Source organism: Aspergillus novofumigatus (assembly GCF_002847465.1).
Source record: "Aspergillus novofumigatus IBT 16806 chromosome Unknown P174scaffold_8, whole genome shotgun sequence".
Taxonomy (NCBI): domain Eukaryota; kingdom Fungi; phylum Ascomycota; class Eurotiomycetes; order Eurotiales; family Aspergillaceae; genus Aspergillus; species Aspergillus novofumigatus.
The window spans coordinates 565,648-584,319 of NW_020194281.1; the positions used below are offsets into that span (position 1 = coordinate 565,648).

Sequence of the window (18,672 nt, forward strand, 5' to 3'; positions counted from 1 at the left end):
GGATGCTATATTTCTAGGGTGCTACCAGGTCATATTACTGATAGAAGGATTATTATCTGTATGTTTAGATTATTAATATAAATAGCTCTTAAGTCTTAAACTTAATGTCATGGGGCAGGGGCCTAGGGGGTTGGTGGTATATAAGCATGTTCTAGGCTAATGATTCCAAGGGGGATCATCATTGGAACCTTTTGGGTTCGAGAAGGGACCTCAAGATTCTAATCACTGCTTCGCATTTAAAATTTCCACTGTGTCACTTTACATTAAAAGAGCTGGCTTGTCCCTTCACAGGATCTCAAAATCTGCTCCGCTATCGACCCCCACAGTGGCCAAAACAGTATACTTAGTCTTCAGAGTCACATAAAGCTGGCAGAATTTATTCTTTGTTTCCCTACCCCGCTGTCTCTGTAACAGTGCATGTAAGGCTCTGCTTTTAGCACTCATTATCACAGTAATCACACTATACAATCTCATCCTCTGTTGGACTCATATATAAGTCATGGCTATATTTATAGGAAAGATAAGCTTAGGTTTATGTATATAACTTATGCAGGAGGGAACCTAGATATAGCTAAAAGATAATAAGAATTATAAGATAAATAACTATATAGTTATTAGAGACTGAGCTTAAGACTTTTAGACTATACTAAAGAATAGCTATAGCTAAAGCTATGCTATCTTTTATAGTCGGTAGCTATTGGTAGCCATTTGCCCAGGATGGCCCGCCCTCGTAGACCTTGTTATATATTATAAGAATAACTTTCCATGAGTGCTAGAGACCATGGTGTTGTCTGAACCACCGCTTCCTCCACTGTCTACAATCAGCGCGGCAGTACTAGTAAAATGGAGATACATAAAGGACGACCATAGCCATCAGGCACCAGAAAAAGACAAAGAAAAGGAAAAAGCATCAGTTTGATAGTCACTATCCGGCCGGACGTTTTCTCGGCACTGCCAAAGCTTCAAGATCCCCAGGTAGACATTCATTCACATTCCGCCCAAATTCTGCAAGCTGACAAGCTCAAAGTATGCTGACCGCTTCTGCATCAGCTCAGAATGAGTCCCAAACTCGATGATGCGGCCTTGGTTGAAGACATAGATCATGTCTGCCTTTTGCACTGTACTGAGACGATGCGCCACGGCGATCGTCGTGCGGCCTTGAGCTGCGGTATCCAGAGCAGCTTGCACGAGCTTTTCAGACTCTGAATCGAGAGCGGACGTGGCCTCATCGAGCAAAAGAATTCTGGGGTTGCGGAGCAATGCTCTAGCTATTGCAAGACGTTGCTTCTGGCCACCGGACAGCATGCTGCCCTTACTACCAACGGGGGTATCGAAACCGTTTGGCAGACTGATGATGAAATCGTAGATGTTTGCATTCTTGCAGCAGAGCACCATCTCGTCCTCTGAAACGTCCTCTCGGTCTGTACCCAGCATAATATTCTCACGGATGCTCCCTTGGTAGAGCGTTGGCTCCTGGCTGACAAGTGCGAGATGGGAGCGGTAACTGTTGATGTTGAATGACGAGATTTCCTTGCCGTCGACATAGATACCGCCGAGGACTGGATCATAGAATCTCTCCAGGAGGGCAATTGCAGTAGACTTGCCACACCCACTAGGTCCGACCAACGCAACGTACTGCCCGGGCTTGACGTGCAGATTGAGACCTCGCACAACGAGCTGGTTTGGTCTCGTCGGGTACCTGAAGTGCACGTTTCTGAACTCAACATGGCCTTCTATAATCCGTACCACCTCGCCATCATGGCTCCAGCTATCGATATCTGGCGTCCGGTCGAAGAGAGCCTTGAGACTAGCAACAGCGTGCCTGGCTTTGGCAATATCCGGTGCAAAGCTGAAGATGGTCCCTGCAGACTGCGCGCCGAAAATGACTGCGCTGAAACAGAGGAAGAATTGGAGCCTGAAACATAAGGGGTTAGAACTAATACAGCGTCTGTTCCGGGGCATTGTTCATCTACCCACATGGAATATTCGTGTCTGCCGAACAAGATACCTCCATACCAAAAGCCGAGAGCCATGCAAAGAAATTGAAGTGATTGAGATGCCGCGTAAAGAACGGACGACTTGAGAACCGACCACACTAACCTGCGGCCTTGCGAGAGGAGCTGTTCGTGGTAGTGATTGCAAACGTCCGCCTCGCGGGTCAAGGAAGCCACGGTCCGGATGGCTGAAGTGGCCTCGCAGGCATAGCTTGCCGACTTCTGGTAGGCTTTTTTCTTCTCCTTCTCGAGTCGGACCAGCATGGCCAAACGGAAGTAGCCACAAGCGAGAAGGAGGGGGATGTTGGACATGCACACCAGAGTAAGCTTCCATCCGACGGCCAGACCAATTCCGCAGGCGGCCACTAAAGTGGTGACCGGCAAGAGAATCGTCATAAGAGTAATCCCAGACAGCCCGGCCAGGTGGGAGGCCTCAGTGGACAGGAAAGAAGTGAGAGCACCCGAGGATCGTTCGTCGAAAAAGGCAATGTCTTGCCGGAGGATAGATCGAAATGCTTGGTCGCGGACCCGATGGGTAAGTCGCTCGGCGCAGTAAGAGAACGCAATACCCTGAGAGATGAGAGCGAGCAGCTGCACAAAGGCGAGCATCAAATACATGGGCGACCAGAAATTGACTTGTCGCCGCATCTCATAGCTCTCTGAAAGAGGAAGCGAAAGGGCAGTAATGCACTTGGCGAAGAAGACAGCTTGTGTTGGCTTACCCCCACCACAGACGGCCGAGAGTAAAAGTCCAAAGACCATATATTTCCATTCCTTTTTGTTCAAACCAGCGACAAACTGTATCAGCGTGAACAAGGTATAGTTGTCGGCAATGTCCTCTTGTCCCTTCTTCGCAAGTGCCGTCCTCGATGGGGTCCTGTGCGATCGTGTCTTGTCCACCTGAACGTCGTCATCATGGTCTTCTCATTGAACCTCTTTGTCTGAGAGGTAGCGATTCTCCTTGAGTTTGGGTCGCCGTAAATCATAACCGGTTTCAGGCAGTATGGGATCTTCATCTTGGTTTCTAGACTCTTGCTTCGTCGCGATTCGCTGAGCCTCGGCCAATTTGTAGTAAGCCCCTTTCTTCTGGAGAAGGTCATCGTGGGTGCCTTGTTCAACAATACGTCCGTTCGACATAACCACGATACTGTCCGCATTCTTGATAGTAGACAGTCGGTGAGCAACGACCACGGTAGTTCGTCCCTGGGCGGCTTTGTCGAGTGCAGCTTGCACAACTCTCTCGCTCTTCATGTCGAGTGCCGATGTTGCTTCGTCAAGCAGCAGGATCTTAGGATTGCTAACCATGGCCCTAGCAATGGCAATGCGTTGTTTCTGAACTCCTGAGAGAAGGAACCCTCGCTCGCCAGTGTCGGTTTCGTAGCCCTCTGGAAGGGAGGTGATGAACTCGTGGGCCTGAAAAAGCAACGGAGTCAGAACAACATCGTGTCGTATATAGGTACGAGCAGATAGGGTGTGTCCAAAACAGGACATCATCCCCTTTGCCTTGTACTTACGTTTGCCATTCGAGCAGCACGTTCGACCAGCTCCCAAATTGCCTTTCGGACTCATGCTCGTGCGCTGTTCCGATCAAACCGTGCTTGATATTGCCAAAGATCGTAGTAGCGAATAAGGTAGGCTGCTGGCTCACCAGAGAAATTTATTGTCGCAACCAGCGTAGGTTCAGGTCTTTGATATCATGGCCGTCGATGTGTACGCTTCCACCGACAGGATCGTAGAAACGCTCAATCAGCCCGATTATAGTGCTTCTCCCAGAGCCTGAAGCCCCAACAAGTGCAGTAGTCTTGCCCGCGGGGATCAGTAAGCTCACATCATCCATCACAACAACTTCGGGGAGGGAAGGGTATATGTGTCTGATATTCTTGAGTTCCACATTTCCTTGCAGCTCCTCCAGCTTCTGCCCCTCGGTCGATAAAGGGTCGAGAGGGGAGACACGATCAATGGTTGCGTAGATCTTTTTGGCTGCGGCGACCGCTGTGGTGATGGCCTGGATATTCGGTGTGATATTCCTGAGGGCAAAAGCCCCCATCATGATGGCCATTTGAATAGTGAGGATTTGCGCCAACCCAACGGACCCATCCACCAGGAAGCGGGAGCCCATCCAGAAGGAGAGTCCGTAGCTGAGGTAGATGTACCTAAAAATCAAAGGCAAGATCAGAACACTGGGGCTGTTTGAGGTATTTCAAGAGACGGCCATTTGGGCTGGCAAGATGTTGTGCCACTCGCTGTACTTACAGATAGAGGAAACCAATCATTGAGCTGGTGGTGGACTTGAGCTTGAATCCGGACTTCTCTGCTTCGACGAGATACACATCGTATCGTCGAGCCAGCTTCTCTTGGGTATTGAACGCAGCCGCATTTCGGATCGAGCTGATGGCCTCTTCCGCAACCGTTTTCCTTCTTGAGCAAAATGGCCGAGGTATGTCTTGCTGAGCTTGGCGACGAACGAGCCTACGGCGCCCAACGTAACAACAATGGCAGCGACAGTGGAACACAGAATCAGCGTGAGCTTCCAGTATCTAACAATACCAATCACGAACGCGGCCACAAAGGTGGCGACGGCTGTCAAGGTCAATCCCGCTTTCTCTGAGATACCTTTCCTGGACAATATTGGTGTCTGCCGTCATGCGTGTGGTGATCTCACCCGCGCTGAGCTCGTCGAAAAAAGCAATATTCTGCCTCAGAATGGCGGCCAAGAACTGCTGTCTGATTTTGGCTGCGATGTGTTGACCAGTGTGCACGAAACCGACTGTGGCCAAGTACACCATCACAAACTCGCCAATAGCGAGGTAGAGGAAGTACAGAGAGAAGCTTGCAAGCTCGCTAGTGAATTGGCTGTCGGATATGTCGCCCAGTATGAAGCTACGGAACTTGCCTGCAAGACCTCCAAACAGGACGGTCATCAGAGGCATTAATGCACCACCGATGATTGCTGCGAGCGAGGCGATGACCAGGATGACCTTGTCATTTCGTGTCGCATAACGATACAGCTTTATGTAATTGACCTTGCTGGCGGGCAGATCCAGCTGTCTCTTGAGGATGACCCTCTCGTGCTCAGGTAGATGCTTGAACGGATCACCATCTTCGTCATTTCTGTCTGCATCAGCCGGCGCTGAGGCGACTGGGTTCAAGGGAGGGTTGGCAGGCACCGCGGCCTCTTGGCCTGCCTGGACAGACGCTTGCCGGTCACTAAAGTCACGGCTCGGCATGGTCAGGTAGTCCAGCAATCCTCCAAGCTGGCAGTGGCTGTCAGTTATGGTGGTCAAGTCCAGGAATGGAGTGAGGAACTGAGGATGAAGCTAGAGGATCGTTGAGGCGAGGCTGATTCTGAATGCTAGCGTTTTGTTTACGCCCCTGAGTGTCCCTGGGTAGGTACCCCTGCCGACGCGTTTTCTCTGTTTGGGATCACTGGGGAGCGACAGGATATGGGTACAGTAGCCCGTGTTAAGATTGCTGTATTGCAAGGATGTTGTTAGATTAGTCAGCACTATAAAGTTCATAGCCGTGCTCTATTCTCCGATGATGTCTCAATCGTCGTTTCAGGCTTGCATTCTCATCGAAGGCCTAACTCTTCTCTTCCAAAGTGATTGTGTGCGCTCCACTGGCCCTGGGGCTATCCGTGCACATTCGAGGCAGTTATGGCATGCGCTTTCCCGACTGTGACCGCGGACCTCTCCTCCTAACGACAAACAACATATGCAATCCACAGATATCACCTTCTGGTCGCGCTACCGCCTTGGTGGATAGCATGAACATCTCTGCGAAACTGGGCAGTCTCATTGAAGCAAGCGCAGGGTCCTCCCGTCTGGGCCTACCGTCCTATAACTGGTGGAATGAAGCGCTGCATGGCGTTGGATTTTCTGATGGTGTTAGCTTTGGCGTGAACTTTTCAATTGTCACGGAGAATCCTGTGGGTCGGGGTTGGACAATCTCTCGCCATACAAGGGGATAACCGCGAAATTTCTAGTGTCGTGCCTAGAGACTGTTTGTTTCGTGGGAGTGTCGTCGACCACTGGAGACGTACCTTTGAATTTCTCAGGTAGGTCTTCATCTGTTCTCCTTGCGCGCGGGAAAAAGGCCTGAACTGGAAAGCCTGGTGCAAGGCTCCGGGCCATCTCGTCGTCGCCCGCCCCAATCATCATAATAAATAGGAATTATGAAGTGCAGATCTATTACTCTGACAGCCTGTCTGAATACAGCTTGATTAACCTAACCTAGTTGCCAGCCCCCAACAACTTAACAACAAGGAGTTCCCAAGTAGTGAACTAAGAGTCTTATAAAAGGTAGATCATCTATATCTAATAATGAGTGATACAGATGAGGGAGAAATCCATTACCTGAGTAATAATGAGTTTAATATTAGCCCAGTCCTAGGAGGTCACCAGTGCAATTCGAAACCACTGGCAGGAGATGTAGTCATGAGGTATAAAGTTTGCCTTTTCTGCACTTTGGTAGATCTGCGAGCTACTGTGGAGCAGGGGCTGACTAGTAATTAACAATGATTGTTAGTACGAATACGGGAAATTTTCCGAATAAGGACAAGTAATTCTTGTTCACCCGGTGGGGAGGCCGGCCCCAGGTCCAGCCCATTCGAAAGCTCCTTGATTGATTCTCTAGGTCTAGGTCCCTTGAGTTCCACGGCACAAAGGAACCAATTTTCCATTGGTGAGCTTTGATTTTAAGGTACGTACGGATTTGTTTCACCGCGCCAGAAAGAGAAAAATAACTGGTCAAAACTTAACTAACTTAGAGCGGAAAGATGACCAATCCTTTTGCCTTAGTTACAAGGACGTCTCAGCTTTCATTGGATTCTTTGAGACATAGAGCTGATGGTTTGCTTGGCACGCGTTGGGGCTATTGACGAGACTGGCTATATTGTTGAGGGCAGTCAATTTGACGCTCTACTACTGGCATACTGCAGTGAACATTATGCAAAATAGGATATAAGCCTGTGATTTTGCCATACTTGCCCTGTTTCTTAGTCACTTTCCAGTCATTCTTTTTCTGAATTTTCTTACTGTATACCCAATAGTCACTCTTTATTGGTTCGTTCACTTTTAGTCGTTGATCAACTCTACATACTTTCATCATGCGTTTTATTGCCCTGGTAGTCGTGGCTAGGCTTGCGCATGCCTACACTGTGGTTGTTGCTGAGTAGCTTATGATGAAGAATATTGATCCCATTGTTCTTCCTGGCTAGTATAAGAGCCATATGCATAGTTTCTTTAGATCTGATGCTGTCACCATCAATATAAACACCTTGGCTGAGCTCTAAGCTGGTTACTTAACTGCTGCAAACCCTAATAACCTCTCTGTCTACTGTACGCTTCTCTATTAAGGTGTGCTAGTGATCCCTGATACCACCTGCCTATTCTGGCTATTTATCTTAGCTTTGTCACAAGAATATTGTCCCTTCTTTTCTTTTCCACCACTGGGTATATTTCGCTGAGAGCTCCACTGATCAAAGAGCAGAATTCTCCACATTTTGACAAGGACAGTAAGTGAAAGTCTAGATATTAAGGCACTGTAGATGGGTCTCCGTGTCTCCGGCGTGATCCCCTGGCAATTCACTCCTTCAAAGTCATGCTGGAGAGCGCTAAGCTGGGAAGAAAAACGCTGCGTTCTTAGAGCATAGATGAAAAATGTGGTAACTGAAGGCAGTGGCGGACTTGTTCCGTGGATACGAGAATGCCCAACGAGCTGTTTCTCCTTTTCTAGCACGGAACCGGGCGACGGTGAAACCAGTTATCGACTCACTTCGTCCACTTATGTGAGACAATCCGTGACTGCCTTATTAAGACCAATATGGGTATGCTTCTCCCGGTATTGAGAACGGAGAATTACACCTTTTGCCTAGCAGGCGCGATGGAGCCTTAGTTGTAACTAGATAAGACGAAGCATATATATATAGTGTTGTCATCCACCCCATTGTATCCCTTGCTGCACCACGATCTGTCTATATCATCGACATCACACTATTCCTTGCAAATATGCGTTCGTCAACCTTTGTGGCAATTGCATCTTGCCTGGTAACTCTAGCCCATGGCTATGCGAACCCCGGAACATGTTCTGGAGCTTGCAATGTCCATGATCCTAGCGTTATTCGCAGAGAATCTGATGGAAAATACTTCCGCTTTTCAACCGGAAACAAGATCTCTTATGCATCTGCAACTTCTATTAATGGTCCATGGACGGTACTAGGGTCCGTTTTGCCAAGGGGGTCGTCAATCGACCTGGCTGGGAATTACGATCCTTGGGTAAGTCCTGTCTGCAATTATTAGCGTATCCGCTTTTCTCCAACCTCACGAGCGCACTTTGATATTCTTTTCATGTTCTCTCTATCCCATCCTGCAGCTTTTCTTGGTGACAAGTGTTCTCCTCACCGCAGACAATCAGTTGGTATACTTCCTCCGGGATTCAAGGTTTGACTTAAGCTATCTAGGCTCCAGATGTCTCCGTCGTCAATGGCATCTACCATGTCTACTATTCGGTCTCGACTTTTGGTTCGCAGGACTCAGCTATTGGGCTTGCGACATCTAGCAGTATGGATCTGAATTCATGGACCGACCGTGGCTCTATTGGTATCCGGTCTAGCTCCTCTAAGCCGTACAATGCGATTGACGGCAACCTCTTCAATGACGGAGGAAAATATTACATGAACTTTGGTTCCTTCTGGCATGATATTTACCAGGCACCAATGAACTCAGCCGCAACTGCTGTTTCATCCTCAGCCCACAACATTGCCTATAATCCTTCAGGGACCCATGCCGTTGAAGGATCATTCATGTACAAGCATGATGGTTATTATTATCTCTTTTACTCTGCAGGCATCTGCTGTGGCTATGACAAGTCCAAGCCAGCCTCAGGGCAAGAGTATAAAATCAAAGTCTGTCGTTCGACCTCAGTGACAGGGAATTTCGTAAGCCGACACAGGATATCTCAAAAGTTGCAAAAGCTGATTGGAATCTAGCTTGACAAGAACGGTGTTGCTTGCACGAATGGAGGCGGCACAGTTGTGCTTGAAAGCCATGGAACTGTCTACGGACCTGGTGGACAGTATGTCTTCCCTAAATAAGCCCTCTCCCTATCGGCCTGATAAATGTGCAATAAATGCTGATCATTCTCAGGGGCGTCTTTACTGACCCTGCTCTTGGACCTGTTCTGTATTACCACTATGTGGACACCAGGATCGGCTATGCTGACGGCCAAAAGCTCTTTGGATGGAATGTTATTGACTTCTCCAGCGGATGGCCTGTTGTGTGAGTAGGCATAGAGGTCTATGTAAGCTTACCCTAAAACATAACTATGCTACTCCACCAGCTGCAGGTATAAACTTAGCAAATTCACCCTCCACCATAAAAAGCCAAGGACCTACAGCTCTGATACAATTATTTCTCAATATTTGCTGCTCACATTTTGGATTACTCTGCACGGTGGAAGTGTCACGTCTTCCGCACATAAGCTAGCGGATATCTGCGTTAGTATCTTTAGATTGATCTATCCATTCATCCTTTTCTTAAATCTCCGATTTGGACCTTTGTGCAGCAATTAAAGCGAAGATGGCATGCATTCCTAGTGACAGACTCATGGACTTTGTTGTTGATTTTACTCATCGTCCGGCTGCCGGGCGCAGAATCTAACCTCAGCTAAGATTATTCTTTGGCAATTTGCTGTTAAGTCGGTTTTAGGATCATTATGGCTCTTGACTGATGGAACGCCGTAGTATTAGCTCAGCAATGATGGGGCTATGGGACTGGTGTGACGCGAGGTGTTTCATTGTGCTTCATGGAGATAAGGGATCTTACCTCTCTGTAACTAGCCTCTTTATCAATGCAAGCTCAGCCCAAGTCATATTGGCTTACGTGCCGTCCAAACGCTCTCTTCTTTAACCACGTTGAGCCAACACAATTCAGAGAAGATACACTCTCCGACTCCCACCCACATGTGGGAGAGAAGAAGAGACAATGTTTAAGCTAGCATTGTTGAGCTTGGGCGCAGCGCAAGTGCTTAATATGCGCCTCATGTTACAATTCATCCTCCACTTTCACTCCAACGATGACCTTAACGACATTTGGGTTCTCGCAGAATATGAACAGAACAAGAGTAACATCCAAGATGAGAAGGAAAATGGCGCTTCGAGTTTATGCGAGCTCTTCAAGGACCCGGCATCTTTTCGGCGACTAGTTCTTGTCGCGGCCATACAGGCGTCCGTCCAGATGACCGGAGTCTCAGCAATCCAATACATTTCCCCAAGCATCTACAAACAAGTCGAAGTTGGGACAGCGCAGGCACTACTGTACCAAGGCATTTCCTACATCTGGGGCATTGCCGGTCAACTATGGTGCACCGTCCTCTTCATCGACCGCATCGGACGATGCTGGCCCCTAATTCTTAGTAATCTTACCTGCTCCGTCAGTTTCATCGTCACAGCTGCCGTTATTGCCAGGTTCAACGACATCGGCCCATCTGCGCAAAAGGGTCTCCTCTGGGCGTTCCTCGTCTTCGGATGGATCTTTCAATTCACCTTCTCCATGTGCTGTGGCTCGCTCTCCTGGGTAACTCCCTCAGAGATAATTCGATACCAAACCCCGAGCTCATGGGGTCGCCATTGGCTGCCTCGTCAGCTTCGCCTTCAACACAATGATCGGACAGATCACAGATCCTGGTGAGTTTTTTTCTTTCCAGTCACAAGGCTGGCGGTATTTCCTCCTCTTTGTCATCACCAATGCCGTTTCCTTCTGGGCATTTTTGCCAAAGACCAAGGGCATCCCTCTTGAAGAGATGAATCGCTTGTTCAAAGAGACAGGTTGGTTCATTCCGACAAAGAAAAGCAACCGTTATACCACCCAGCTCGCAGTCACGCCGAAGGAGATCGAGGAGAAATCTGGGACTGCTCATGTGGAGTCCTCGCCCTAAGTATATCTCTTCTGGCATGCAGTCCGGATTCCTTCGATATTATGGGGAGCGCACGCCTAATATCGTACGCAAGGGCGGGAAGGGCGGGTCGTTGGAGACAGAGTCCTTGGGTAACTCGGAAGGCTACAGGGATCAGTATGTTAAACTTTAATTTGAATATTGCCACGCCTAGGTGAGGCATTCATTGGATGTTGTGTTTGCAGCAGGATAGGTGATACCCCGAACTAGGAGATAATAGATACTAACACTCTTAAGTTAACGTAATTCCCAACCGAGCCGCCCACCCGGGCGAGCCGCCCACCCCTCCCGATTTCGATCTGTTCAAAATGTTTGAAGCTATCCAAATCAACCAAAATAATAGATTTTTATTAGATCTAGCTAGTACAGCGTGTAGGGCATCTAGTTCTAGTATGCCCTATAATGAAGCAATTAGAACACCTTAGTGGCGCGTGTTTTAGGGGTTCTAAAGGTAAAGGCGCGGAATCAATAGATGACCCCCTAATCTCATTCCCTTGCTCATTTCTTGCCTGGATAAGATCCCTAGCTTCCTGAATGCAGAGTCCTTCATTAGGAGCCATCTGGTGTCTAGATAGCTTCCTTTTCTGCTTCTCTTTCTCATTGGCTGTGTGTAGATCATGATTCTCCTTTGCTAGTAGGGCTGCACTATGCATGGCCATCTCGCAGCCCTTAATAAGTTGCTGTATAGCTATTTGTGAAGGGCTTTGGGATCACTGTTTTAGGAGCTTCTTGACTGAGGATGCTTGCTTATGTAATTGCTGAAGTGTATGAGATGTTCTAAGCCATGATGAACTGGTTAATTAACTTGCATAGCTTGGAGGGGGGTAGGGGTGGATATGCAGATATTTAGCTTCTTAAGCACCCTTATTAGATTAAATGGATAGATTCCAGCTGCAGCAAAGCTATTCTGAATATTTAGAGGCTTAAAAACCTCTAGATAAGCTGCTGGATATGCTTTAAGGAAGTTAAACTTATTAATATAATTATATCCTAAGCATATCTTTTCCTCAACAGTGCGTCCGTAAGCACGTTTTAAAGGGCCAAAACAACTAATATCTAGTGGTTGTAAGAGATGGGAAGAATGAGGAGGCATATAGATAGTGATAATATTATTATCCCTGCAGGCCTTATTAAAACCAGGTGTTAGATGGCTCCTGTGGCTATCTAGAATAAGTAGATGATATCTTCCAACTGTACAGCTAGTTGTTGCAGGGATAAAGACCTTTTAAAGCTATCAAAGGCCTATCTCATCTATTATCCATCTATTTTAACTGACTTCAATTCTCTAGTTAGACGGTAAGGTGTGATCTTAATACTATCCCTTAATATGAACCTTCCCCTTGAAGATTATATAAGATGGAATCACCTAGCTAGTAGTATTGATGTATTTAATTATTGTAACCCATTCCTGATTACCTGGCTGAATAAGGTGAGGCTTCCCAGGCATATTAGCCCTTGTAACTACCTTAGTAGTTACAATCAAGCCCATAGTGAAGCACTGAAGCTAGTTTCATTAAAATTATAGATATCTTTATAGGAGATGCCATATTGCATTTAGATCTGTTGTAGGTAATTAAACCACCCCTTAATGATCTTTAGATCCTCACATTAAGCATAGCTATAATTATATTGTTGAGTATATTGTGTTTTGATATCCTCATGTTGATTGATAAAGGTAGACACCCAGTTCTTGCTAACAGGGTTGAATCCAGATGGATTATCAGCTTGGAGAAGGATATTTGCTATTTCTTGCACATGAGATGGCCTAGGGGGCACTCCATATTAATCCCTAGATAGTATCCATTCTACTAATAATTCTTCCTGTGTAGAAGATAGTCAGTGGCTATTAGTGTGTTGTTTGATTTGATATTAGCATCCATTCAGGCGGCCACGGAGGGTAGATTTAGGCACATCAAATGTCTTTGCAGCGTGACAAATACTTGAAATTTGCCCTTTTTTCAAAGCAGATATCACTAATTGGATCCTTCCCTCTTGTTCCACTAAATTCCCAGAGGTTTGACGCGAATTTGGTGGCATGGTAGCTGTTTAGATAGATTCAAGATTCAAACGCGTCGAAATCGGGAGGGGTGGGCGGCTCGCCCGGGTGGGCGGCTCGGTTGGGAATTACGTTATCTGACAAGATTAGTCACGTATAGCCTATCCCACCCTTAATTGCTAGCTAGGGGCCTTTTAGCAATTCAGGCCCAATTTCAGGTTATCCATAATGGTATTCTCTCGCTTACCATCACCCAAGCCAGCCCAAAACAACCTGACTCGCGTTGTGAAGACCGTGACGTAGGAAAGCACTGTAGCAAATTTGAAAACAGCTCAGCTGGTTGCTTCAGGAAAGTAACAGATCTTGACTAGCTGGAGAAGACCATGACAACATCTTTTGATGACTCTCATGGTAGAGAAGGGGTGAGGTTTAAGGGCGCACATGGCCTCCTTATATGTCGATTATTCCACATGTTTTGGATTTGTCGGGCTTGGTTCCTACAGTGTTATCTCGAGATCCGCTCAAGTTCCGCGCCTGCTTTTCCTGTATGCGGCCAATGTCGGGTTGTTGGTGTTGTGGTCATCTCAGGAACTGGCGTCAAGGGGGTTTATGATTCAGGAAGTTGTTTACAAAAGCTCGAGTTCACTTTCGGAACGCAGCCTGAATAGCTGTGCTTCATCAAGCTTGGAACAACAATAATCGCGCACTCCTAGTCATCAGGTCAATAGCCCTGGGAAGGACATAAAGAATGTCCCAGAACGAGAGATTGGCTCCAATAAATGAGCCATTTTCGAAAGGGAGCCTGTCTAACCAGGCGCCATTTGTTGTTTACCTTTCTCCTCTTTGTGCCTATTGAACGAATCGAACACTCACACATCAATCACAATCACATACAATCAACCCACTTCCAGCAGGAGATCCACAGCACATAGGGCACGTTTGTGGTAGATATAAGGAATTGATAAGGTTTAATTTCAGCAAATACTGGTACTCAGAAGTTCGTATGGCTTTCTATGGTCAGTGAGAGCGTGGGGTGCTTCAAATACTCAATCTTCCCCTGGATTGTTTATTGCTACGTGAGAGTATCGTCTCACCTTTCTCTGTACGCATCATTCCTAAAGTGCTGTTTGCAAAGGAACACTTCAGCAGTTCCTCCGCAGAAGGCGGCCGTCGGCGGCTATAAAAGCTATTATGATTCAGCCACTTATCCTTCTGGGGCTAATGAACCGGCTTTCTTTAAGCTCTCTTTCGAACGGTCCTTTGCTTGTGACAACAAAGCGATACTATGTGCAGACCCCCTCGTCAATGACTTTGACCCGCGAAGTCTCCATATCCAATTAACGAATACAGGCGGCCATTGTGCGACTTCTATGGTAGCTTTTAGATTTTAAAATGGTTCCAATATAGCAGAATATAGTCCGAGAGTAGAGACTACACGACATGGAGAATAGGATTCATTGGGCTTTATAGGCCCAGATATATTCACATTTATCCGAGAGGTAGTTAGTGGCCGCTCGGCCGTGGATTACGTTATTACCTATTCCCAATATTACATATTCAACACCCCCAATGCACACGTGTCAATAGAGGTCAAATGAAGCAGAGCCCTGTCTCGCCCACGGTAATAGACCTTGCGCCCCACAGATGTAGTATCGTTAGAATCTTCTCCTTCCACTCAGGATCCCTGCCCATCTCCTTCATCAAAAGATCGTATCGATACAGCAACTCAAAACACATCTTCAAATACTCCTTCATCTCCTTTCTCTCATTGTCACTCCCAAGGCTCAAGGGGTCCCACGATGAGAACTTAAGACCATGAGCAATGCCCTTCGCATTCCAAAACGACCGATGTGGTATATTCTGAGCTGGAAAATCAAAATCACCCAATCCCCAACCAGTAAACCTTCTGAACGGCCGTGTCTCCGTCAGACAACCGGTATCATTCGTAGATCCTGGTTTTGCATTATCTTTGACAGAAGCAGCGATATTCAGCAGCATATAAATCTCCAGAGCCACGTCAGCAACATGCGTGACACCGAAGCTGTGACCCCAGCTTAGATGGTTTAGATCCCCTAGTGGGATTTTCTCGTGGTTTGCTAGACGTAGCACAGCGAGCATCTCATTCGAGATAATGAGCATTTTCACTGCATCGGCTAGGGCCGCAGTGGATGTGCTATAGGGGGCTTGGCTGATCCAGTAGTCGACATCCTGAAACTCCTCACACAGTGGATTTGATACCGCGGAGTTGGTCGTGTGTGGTCCAAGGTGATACTTCTTCTCGATGGAGGGTAGAATAGACGAGTCATATAGAGGCCCGGATTTTGGTAGAGCGGCAGGAGGTGGGTATTTGGCTCGTTCTGTGGCTGAAAACTCCTCAATGGTAGAAATAAGAGTCTGCATGAAATGGTTTAACTCGGCCGATTGACGATCAGCTAAGCGATCATGGATGACAAAATCGTTTTTGCGTATGTATGGGTTGTCCTTTATGAAAGCAAAGTGTGCTGACACTGTATTCCAGGGGAGCTTGTGGTCTAAGTGCATGGTGAATTTAGCGAAAAGCACTATTATCTTTACAAGTGTGTAGTGGATTCCGGAGAGTTGAAGGCTTCTTGCTGTGGAAATGCGTGCTCTATTTATCTTTGCTTGTGCAGGAAGGCAAAACATGCGTCATCCCTGGAAGAAAAAGATGGTTGTAGTAGCATAATATCATTCTTGGATCTCTCCTTAAGCGGAGGTAGAAGCCCTTTCTATCTTCTGGTGGAATACATCAAGCCACCGGTTTCAAATGCTGTCCCACCGTCGGGCCCTACCCGAAAAGGGAAATATCGCTGCAACGCAAAATACGGCTGTTTGCCTAATCAGGCAACCCCACCGCTAAGCCATAGAGTATCCTGTAACATCGTACTGACGATGAGCTGCCACCAAATTTTGATCAACCCCAGTCCAACTATGTCAGAGAAATATAGGGTAGCAGGTGATACCCCAGAGGATATAAAGACACCCCTTGCCCGATCGGTGACAGACATGTGACTCGATCAGAAAGTGGAAGCGAACTCATCACAGGATGAAAACAGTTTGATTTACCATACAAAAGGATCGCAGGTTTAATTCTTTTTAATACTTCAACTTGATCGTACATTCTTCTAACAATCAGAGCCCTCCATTCAAATTGGACGACTGTTGTCATTCCCTCTGGGGTGCCATGATATTGAGCCCCTGCCCATGCGCTCTGCGGCCTTGTTGCTTCGTATATTAAGACTGCTCGCGGGCTTCCCATGCGTTTGGTTGCTAATTATTCGCTTGACTGGATGCGCTACATGTGCTGATACATGAAATTATTTCGATACGATTACAAATTTCGTTATGATATTTATCATATATGAACAAGGTATTGTCACTAGTGGAATTAAATACTAAACCAAGTAGCAAAACAGTTCATCCGTCCACACCATATCATGAGCCAAAGTGCGTACATTACCTCAACGCCAACACAGGCCCCTTGCAAGCATCCACATGAATAAAGTACCAAACATGCGAATGGAACGCCGAGATATCAGGCAGCCCTGTTCCTGTATTGCCATTGAAGTTCACATCTCCCTCCACATCCTTCTCAGTGACAGTAGCATTATCCGCGGCAGTGAAATAGTACTCAGGGCTAATATGGACATAACCCATAGTCAAAAGTGGCAACTTCGGCACGGGATCATCGCGATGAGTGAAACAATAGTTATTGCCCTGGTCCGTGATGAATTTTGCCAGAGGCTTGTTAGCCACGCGCGGCGCAGCATAGGCATTGCTTCAGCTGCTTGAGACAACTGTCTCGGAATGGACTCCTACCACTGACAGTAAACCGCTTCTTTTCCGCTACACATTGGATACCGCCACCGAGTTTCTCTTTGGTACTAGTGTACACTCTCAAACCCGGGCCAGCTCTGGCATAACATACAATCCTTGGAACTCCTTTGCCGACGCGTTTGATCGCTGCATCGCTGCGCTAGGCGTTCGCACACGGCTCTCAGGACTCTACTGGCTATATGAACCTAGGAATTTCCAGAAGGACATTCGTGATGTTCACAGCTTTGCAGACCACTTCATCCTCAATGCTCTCCAACAAGGCAACCGTCAGGACAGAGAAGCTCGAAGGACAACTATGTTTTTCTGCACGAGCTTGCCAAAGTCCGGAAAGACCCCGTTGAGATTCGGAGTCAGCTCCTACACACCCTACTCGCCGGCAGAGATACCACTGCAGGGCTACTGTGCTGGGCGCTTTGGAATTTATCCCGTCAGCCTCGTATCTACCGGAAATTGCGGGAATCCGTGTTGGATACGTTCGGCACCTATCAACAGCCCCGATGCATCAGCTTTGAAGCTCTTAAATCTTGTGTGTATCTACAGTATACCTTGAAAGAAACGTTGCGCCTCTTTCCACCTGTACCACTCAATACGCGCCAAGCGGCTCGGGACACCACACTTCCCAAAGGCGGCGGACCGAATGGACTAAGTCCCGTATTTATTCCGAAAGGTACGGAGATTGGCTATTCTGTATACGCGATGCATCGCCGAAAGGACCTATGGGGCGACGATGCAGAAGTCTTCAGCCCCGATCGGTGGGCCAGCCGGAAATCCGGCTGGCATTATCTCCCATTCAATGGTGGACCCCGGATTTGCATGGGACAGCAGTTTGCACTAACCGAGGCGGGATATGTCCTTACGCGACTCATACAGAGGTTTGATAAAGTGGAAAACTGTGACCCTGAGATGGAGCCTGTACACTCATATAATCTGACTAGCGCTCCAAAGCAAGTACTCGTTCGGTTTCATAAGGGTACGGTATGAACAGATGGACTTGATTGTGGGATTCTTGGTGGGGGGGGGGGGGGGTAGGTAGTATTTACACCGTCGACCTTTTTCCATTCCTTACCTTCCATGTTACTAGGGCCACAAATAACCTCAGATAATTTCTATGGTGCCTTTTACTATACTATTCCTCAGAGAATAAGGGCAAGGGCTCATCAATTCCGAATCCTCTCGTGACTACAACGAAGACATGGGCCTTTAAAGACGAGCCCAAGTCTGCCAATTAGCATTAAGTGACGGACTCGGGCTTACGGTGACTGGGATTCAGGTTCACCTTTCGTAGCAAGTTTGTTGTTGTATCATATATCCCCCTTATCGGTGTCGAGTCCGTACGACGTAAGGAGCTAATTCGAACCCTCAAGGCAGGTCTACAGCTTCTAGCCCGTACAATCTGCGCATTATGTTGCAGTTCGTCGGCCACTTTCTGAAACGGGACCTCGAAAATAATGAAAGAGCAGCTGGCTTTCTCGAAAATATGCCTATGCGTTGCAGCGCTATGTTGGAGCAGCAGGAGGAAGAACCTTTGAGAGTGTTAGAGAGACAATGACCCAAAGTCCTCCTCTTCCGGCGTACTGAAATGTCGTTGAATAGTCACAACTGTTGTTGCCACCTGGCGGAGTGACCCGCTATTGCGGTACTATCTCCAAGAGCTAGCCTTGGCTACTTTCATTTTTGTTATCTTTCGTTTCCCCACTTAAGTAATATCAGAACAATCTCGTTTCGGTAGTGTTGTTGCGAGAGCCCGCAATAGGAAAATAAAATGCGAACACGAGCTGTGGACCATATAAGGCAATGGAGTCGCTATAGGGGTGCACCAGGTCACTTAAGTCAACATCACAGTGATCTGTAATCAAGAAGCAGTCCGACAAGCTG

The 18,672-nt window shown here is 47.3% G+C and overlaps 5 protein-coding genes across 5 annotated transcripts; 3 read left to right on the top strand and 2 right to left on the bottom strand.

The window, feature by feature from the left end:
- Positions 1 to 699: 699 nt before the first annotated feature.
- P174DRAFT_496452 (ABC transporter ATP-binding protein) lies at positions 700 to 5,221 on the bottom strand (the record flags this gene model as incomplete). Its single annotated transcript, XM_024830885.1, has 9 exons — positions 700 to 1,915; positions 1,978 to 2,894; positions 2,928 to 3,407; positions 3,509 to 3,558; positions 3,588 to 3,637; positions 3,665 to 4,147; positions 4,248 to 4,382; positions 4,403 to 4,596; positions 4,619 to 5,221. The coding sequence occupies 9 exons, from the start codon at positions 5,219 to 5,221 to the stop codon at positions 988 to 990; spliced, it is 3,840 nt and encodes a 1,279-aa protein (XP_024678708.1). The 3' UTR covers positions 700 to 987.
- A 2,781-nt stretch (positions 5,222 to 8,002) lies between these two features.
- Positions 8,003 to 9,275, top strand: P174DRAFT_377321 (arabinan endo-1,5-alpha-L-arabinosidase; the record flags this gene model as incomplete). Its single annotated transcript, XM_024822742.1, has 4 exons — positions 8,003 to 8,269; positions 8,455 to 8,931; positions 8,983 to 9,068; positions 9,140 to 9,275. 4 exons carry the CDS (start codon positions 8,003 to 8,005, stop codon positions 9,273 to 9,275), a joined length of 966 nt encoding a protein of 321 aa, XP_024678709.1.
- A 761-nt stretch (positions 9,276 to 10,036) lies between these two features.
- P174DRAFT_496458 (uncharacterized protein) lies at positions 10,037 to 11,085 on the top strand (the record flags this gene model as incomplete). The annotated part of the gene is made up of 1 exon (XM_024830886.1): positions 10,037 to 11,085. A coding segment is annotated over one exon (645 nt), but the record flags the coding sequence as incomplete, so codon positions are not given.
- A 3,368-nt stretch (positions 11,086 to 14,453) lies between these two features.
- On the bottom strand, positions 14,454 to 15,483 carry P174DRAFT_412857 (uncharacterized protein; the record flags this gene model as incomplete). The annotated part of the gene is made up of 1 exon (XM_024824325.1): positions 14,454 to 15,483. One exon carries the CDS (start codon positions 15,481 to 15,483, stop codon positions 14,533 to 14,535), a length of 951 nt encoding a protein of 316 aa, XP_024678711.1. The 3' UTR covers positions 14,454 to 14,532.
- Positions 15,484 to 16,321: 838 nt separating this feature from the next.
- On the top strand, positions 16,322 to 18,606 carry P174DRAFT_463583 (cytochrome P450; the record flags this gene model as incomplete). Its single annotated transcript, XM_024830284.1, has 3 exons — positions 16,322 to 16,407; positions 17,028 to 17,709; positions 18,589 to 18,606. 3 exons carry the CDS (start codon positions 16,322 to 16,324, stop codon positions 18,604 to 18,606), a joined length of 786 nt encoding a protein of 261 aa, XP_024678712.1.
- Positions 18,607 to 18,672: the final 66 nt, after the last annotated feature.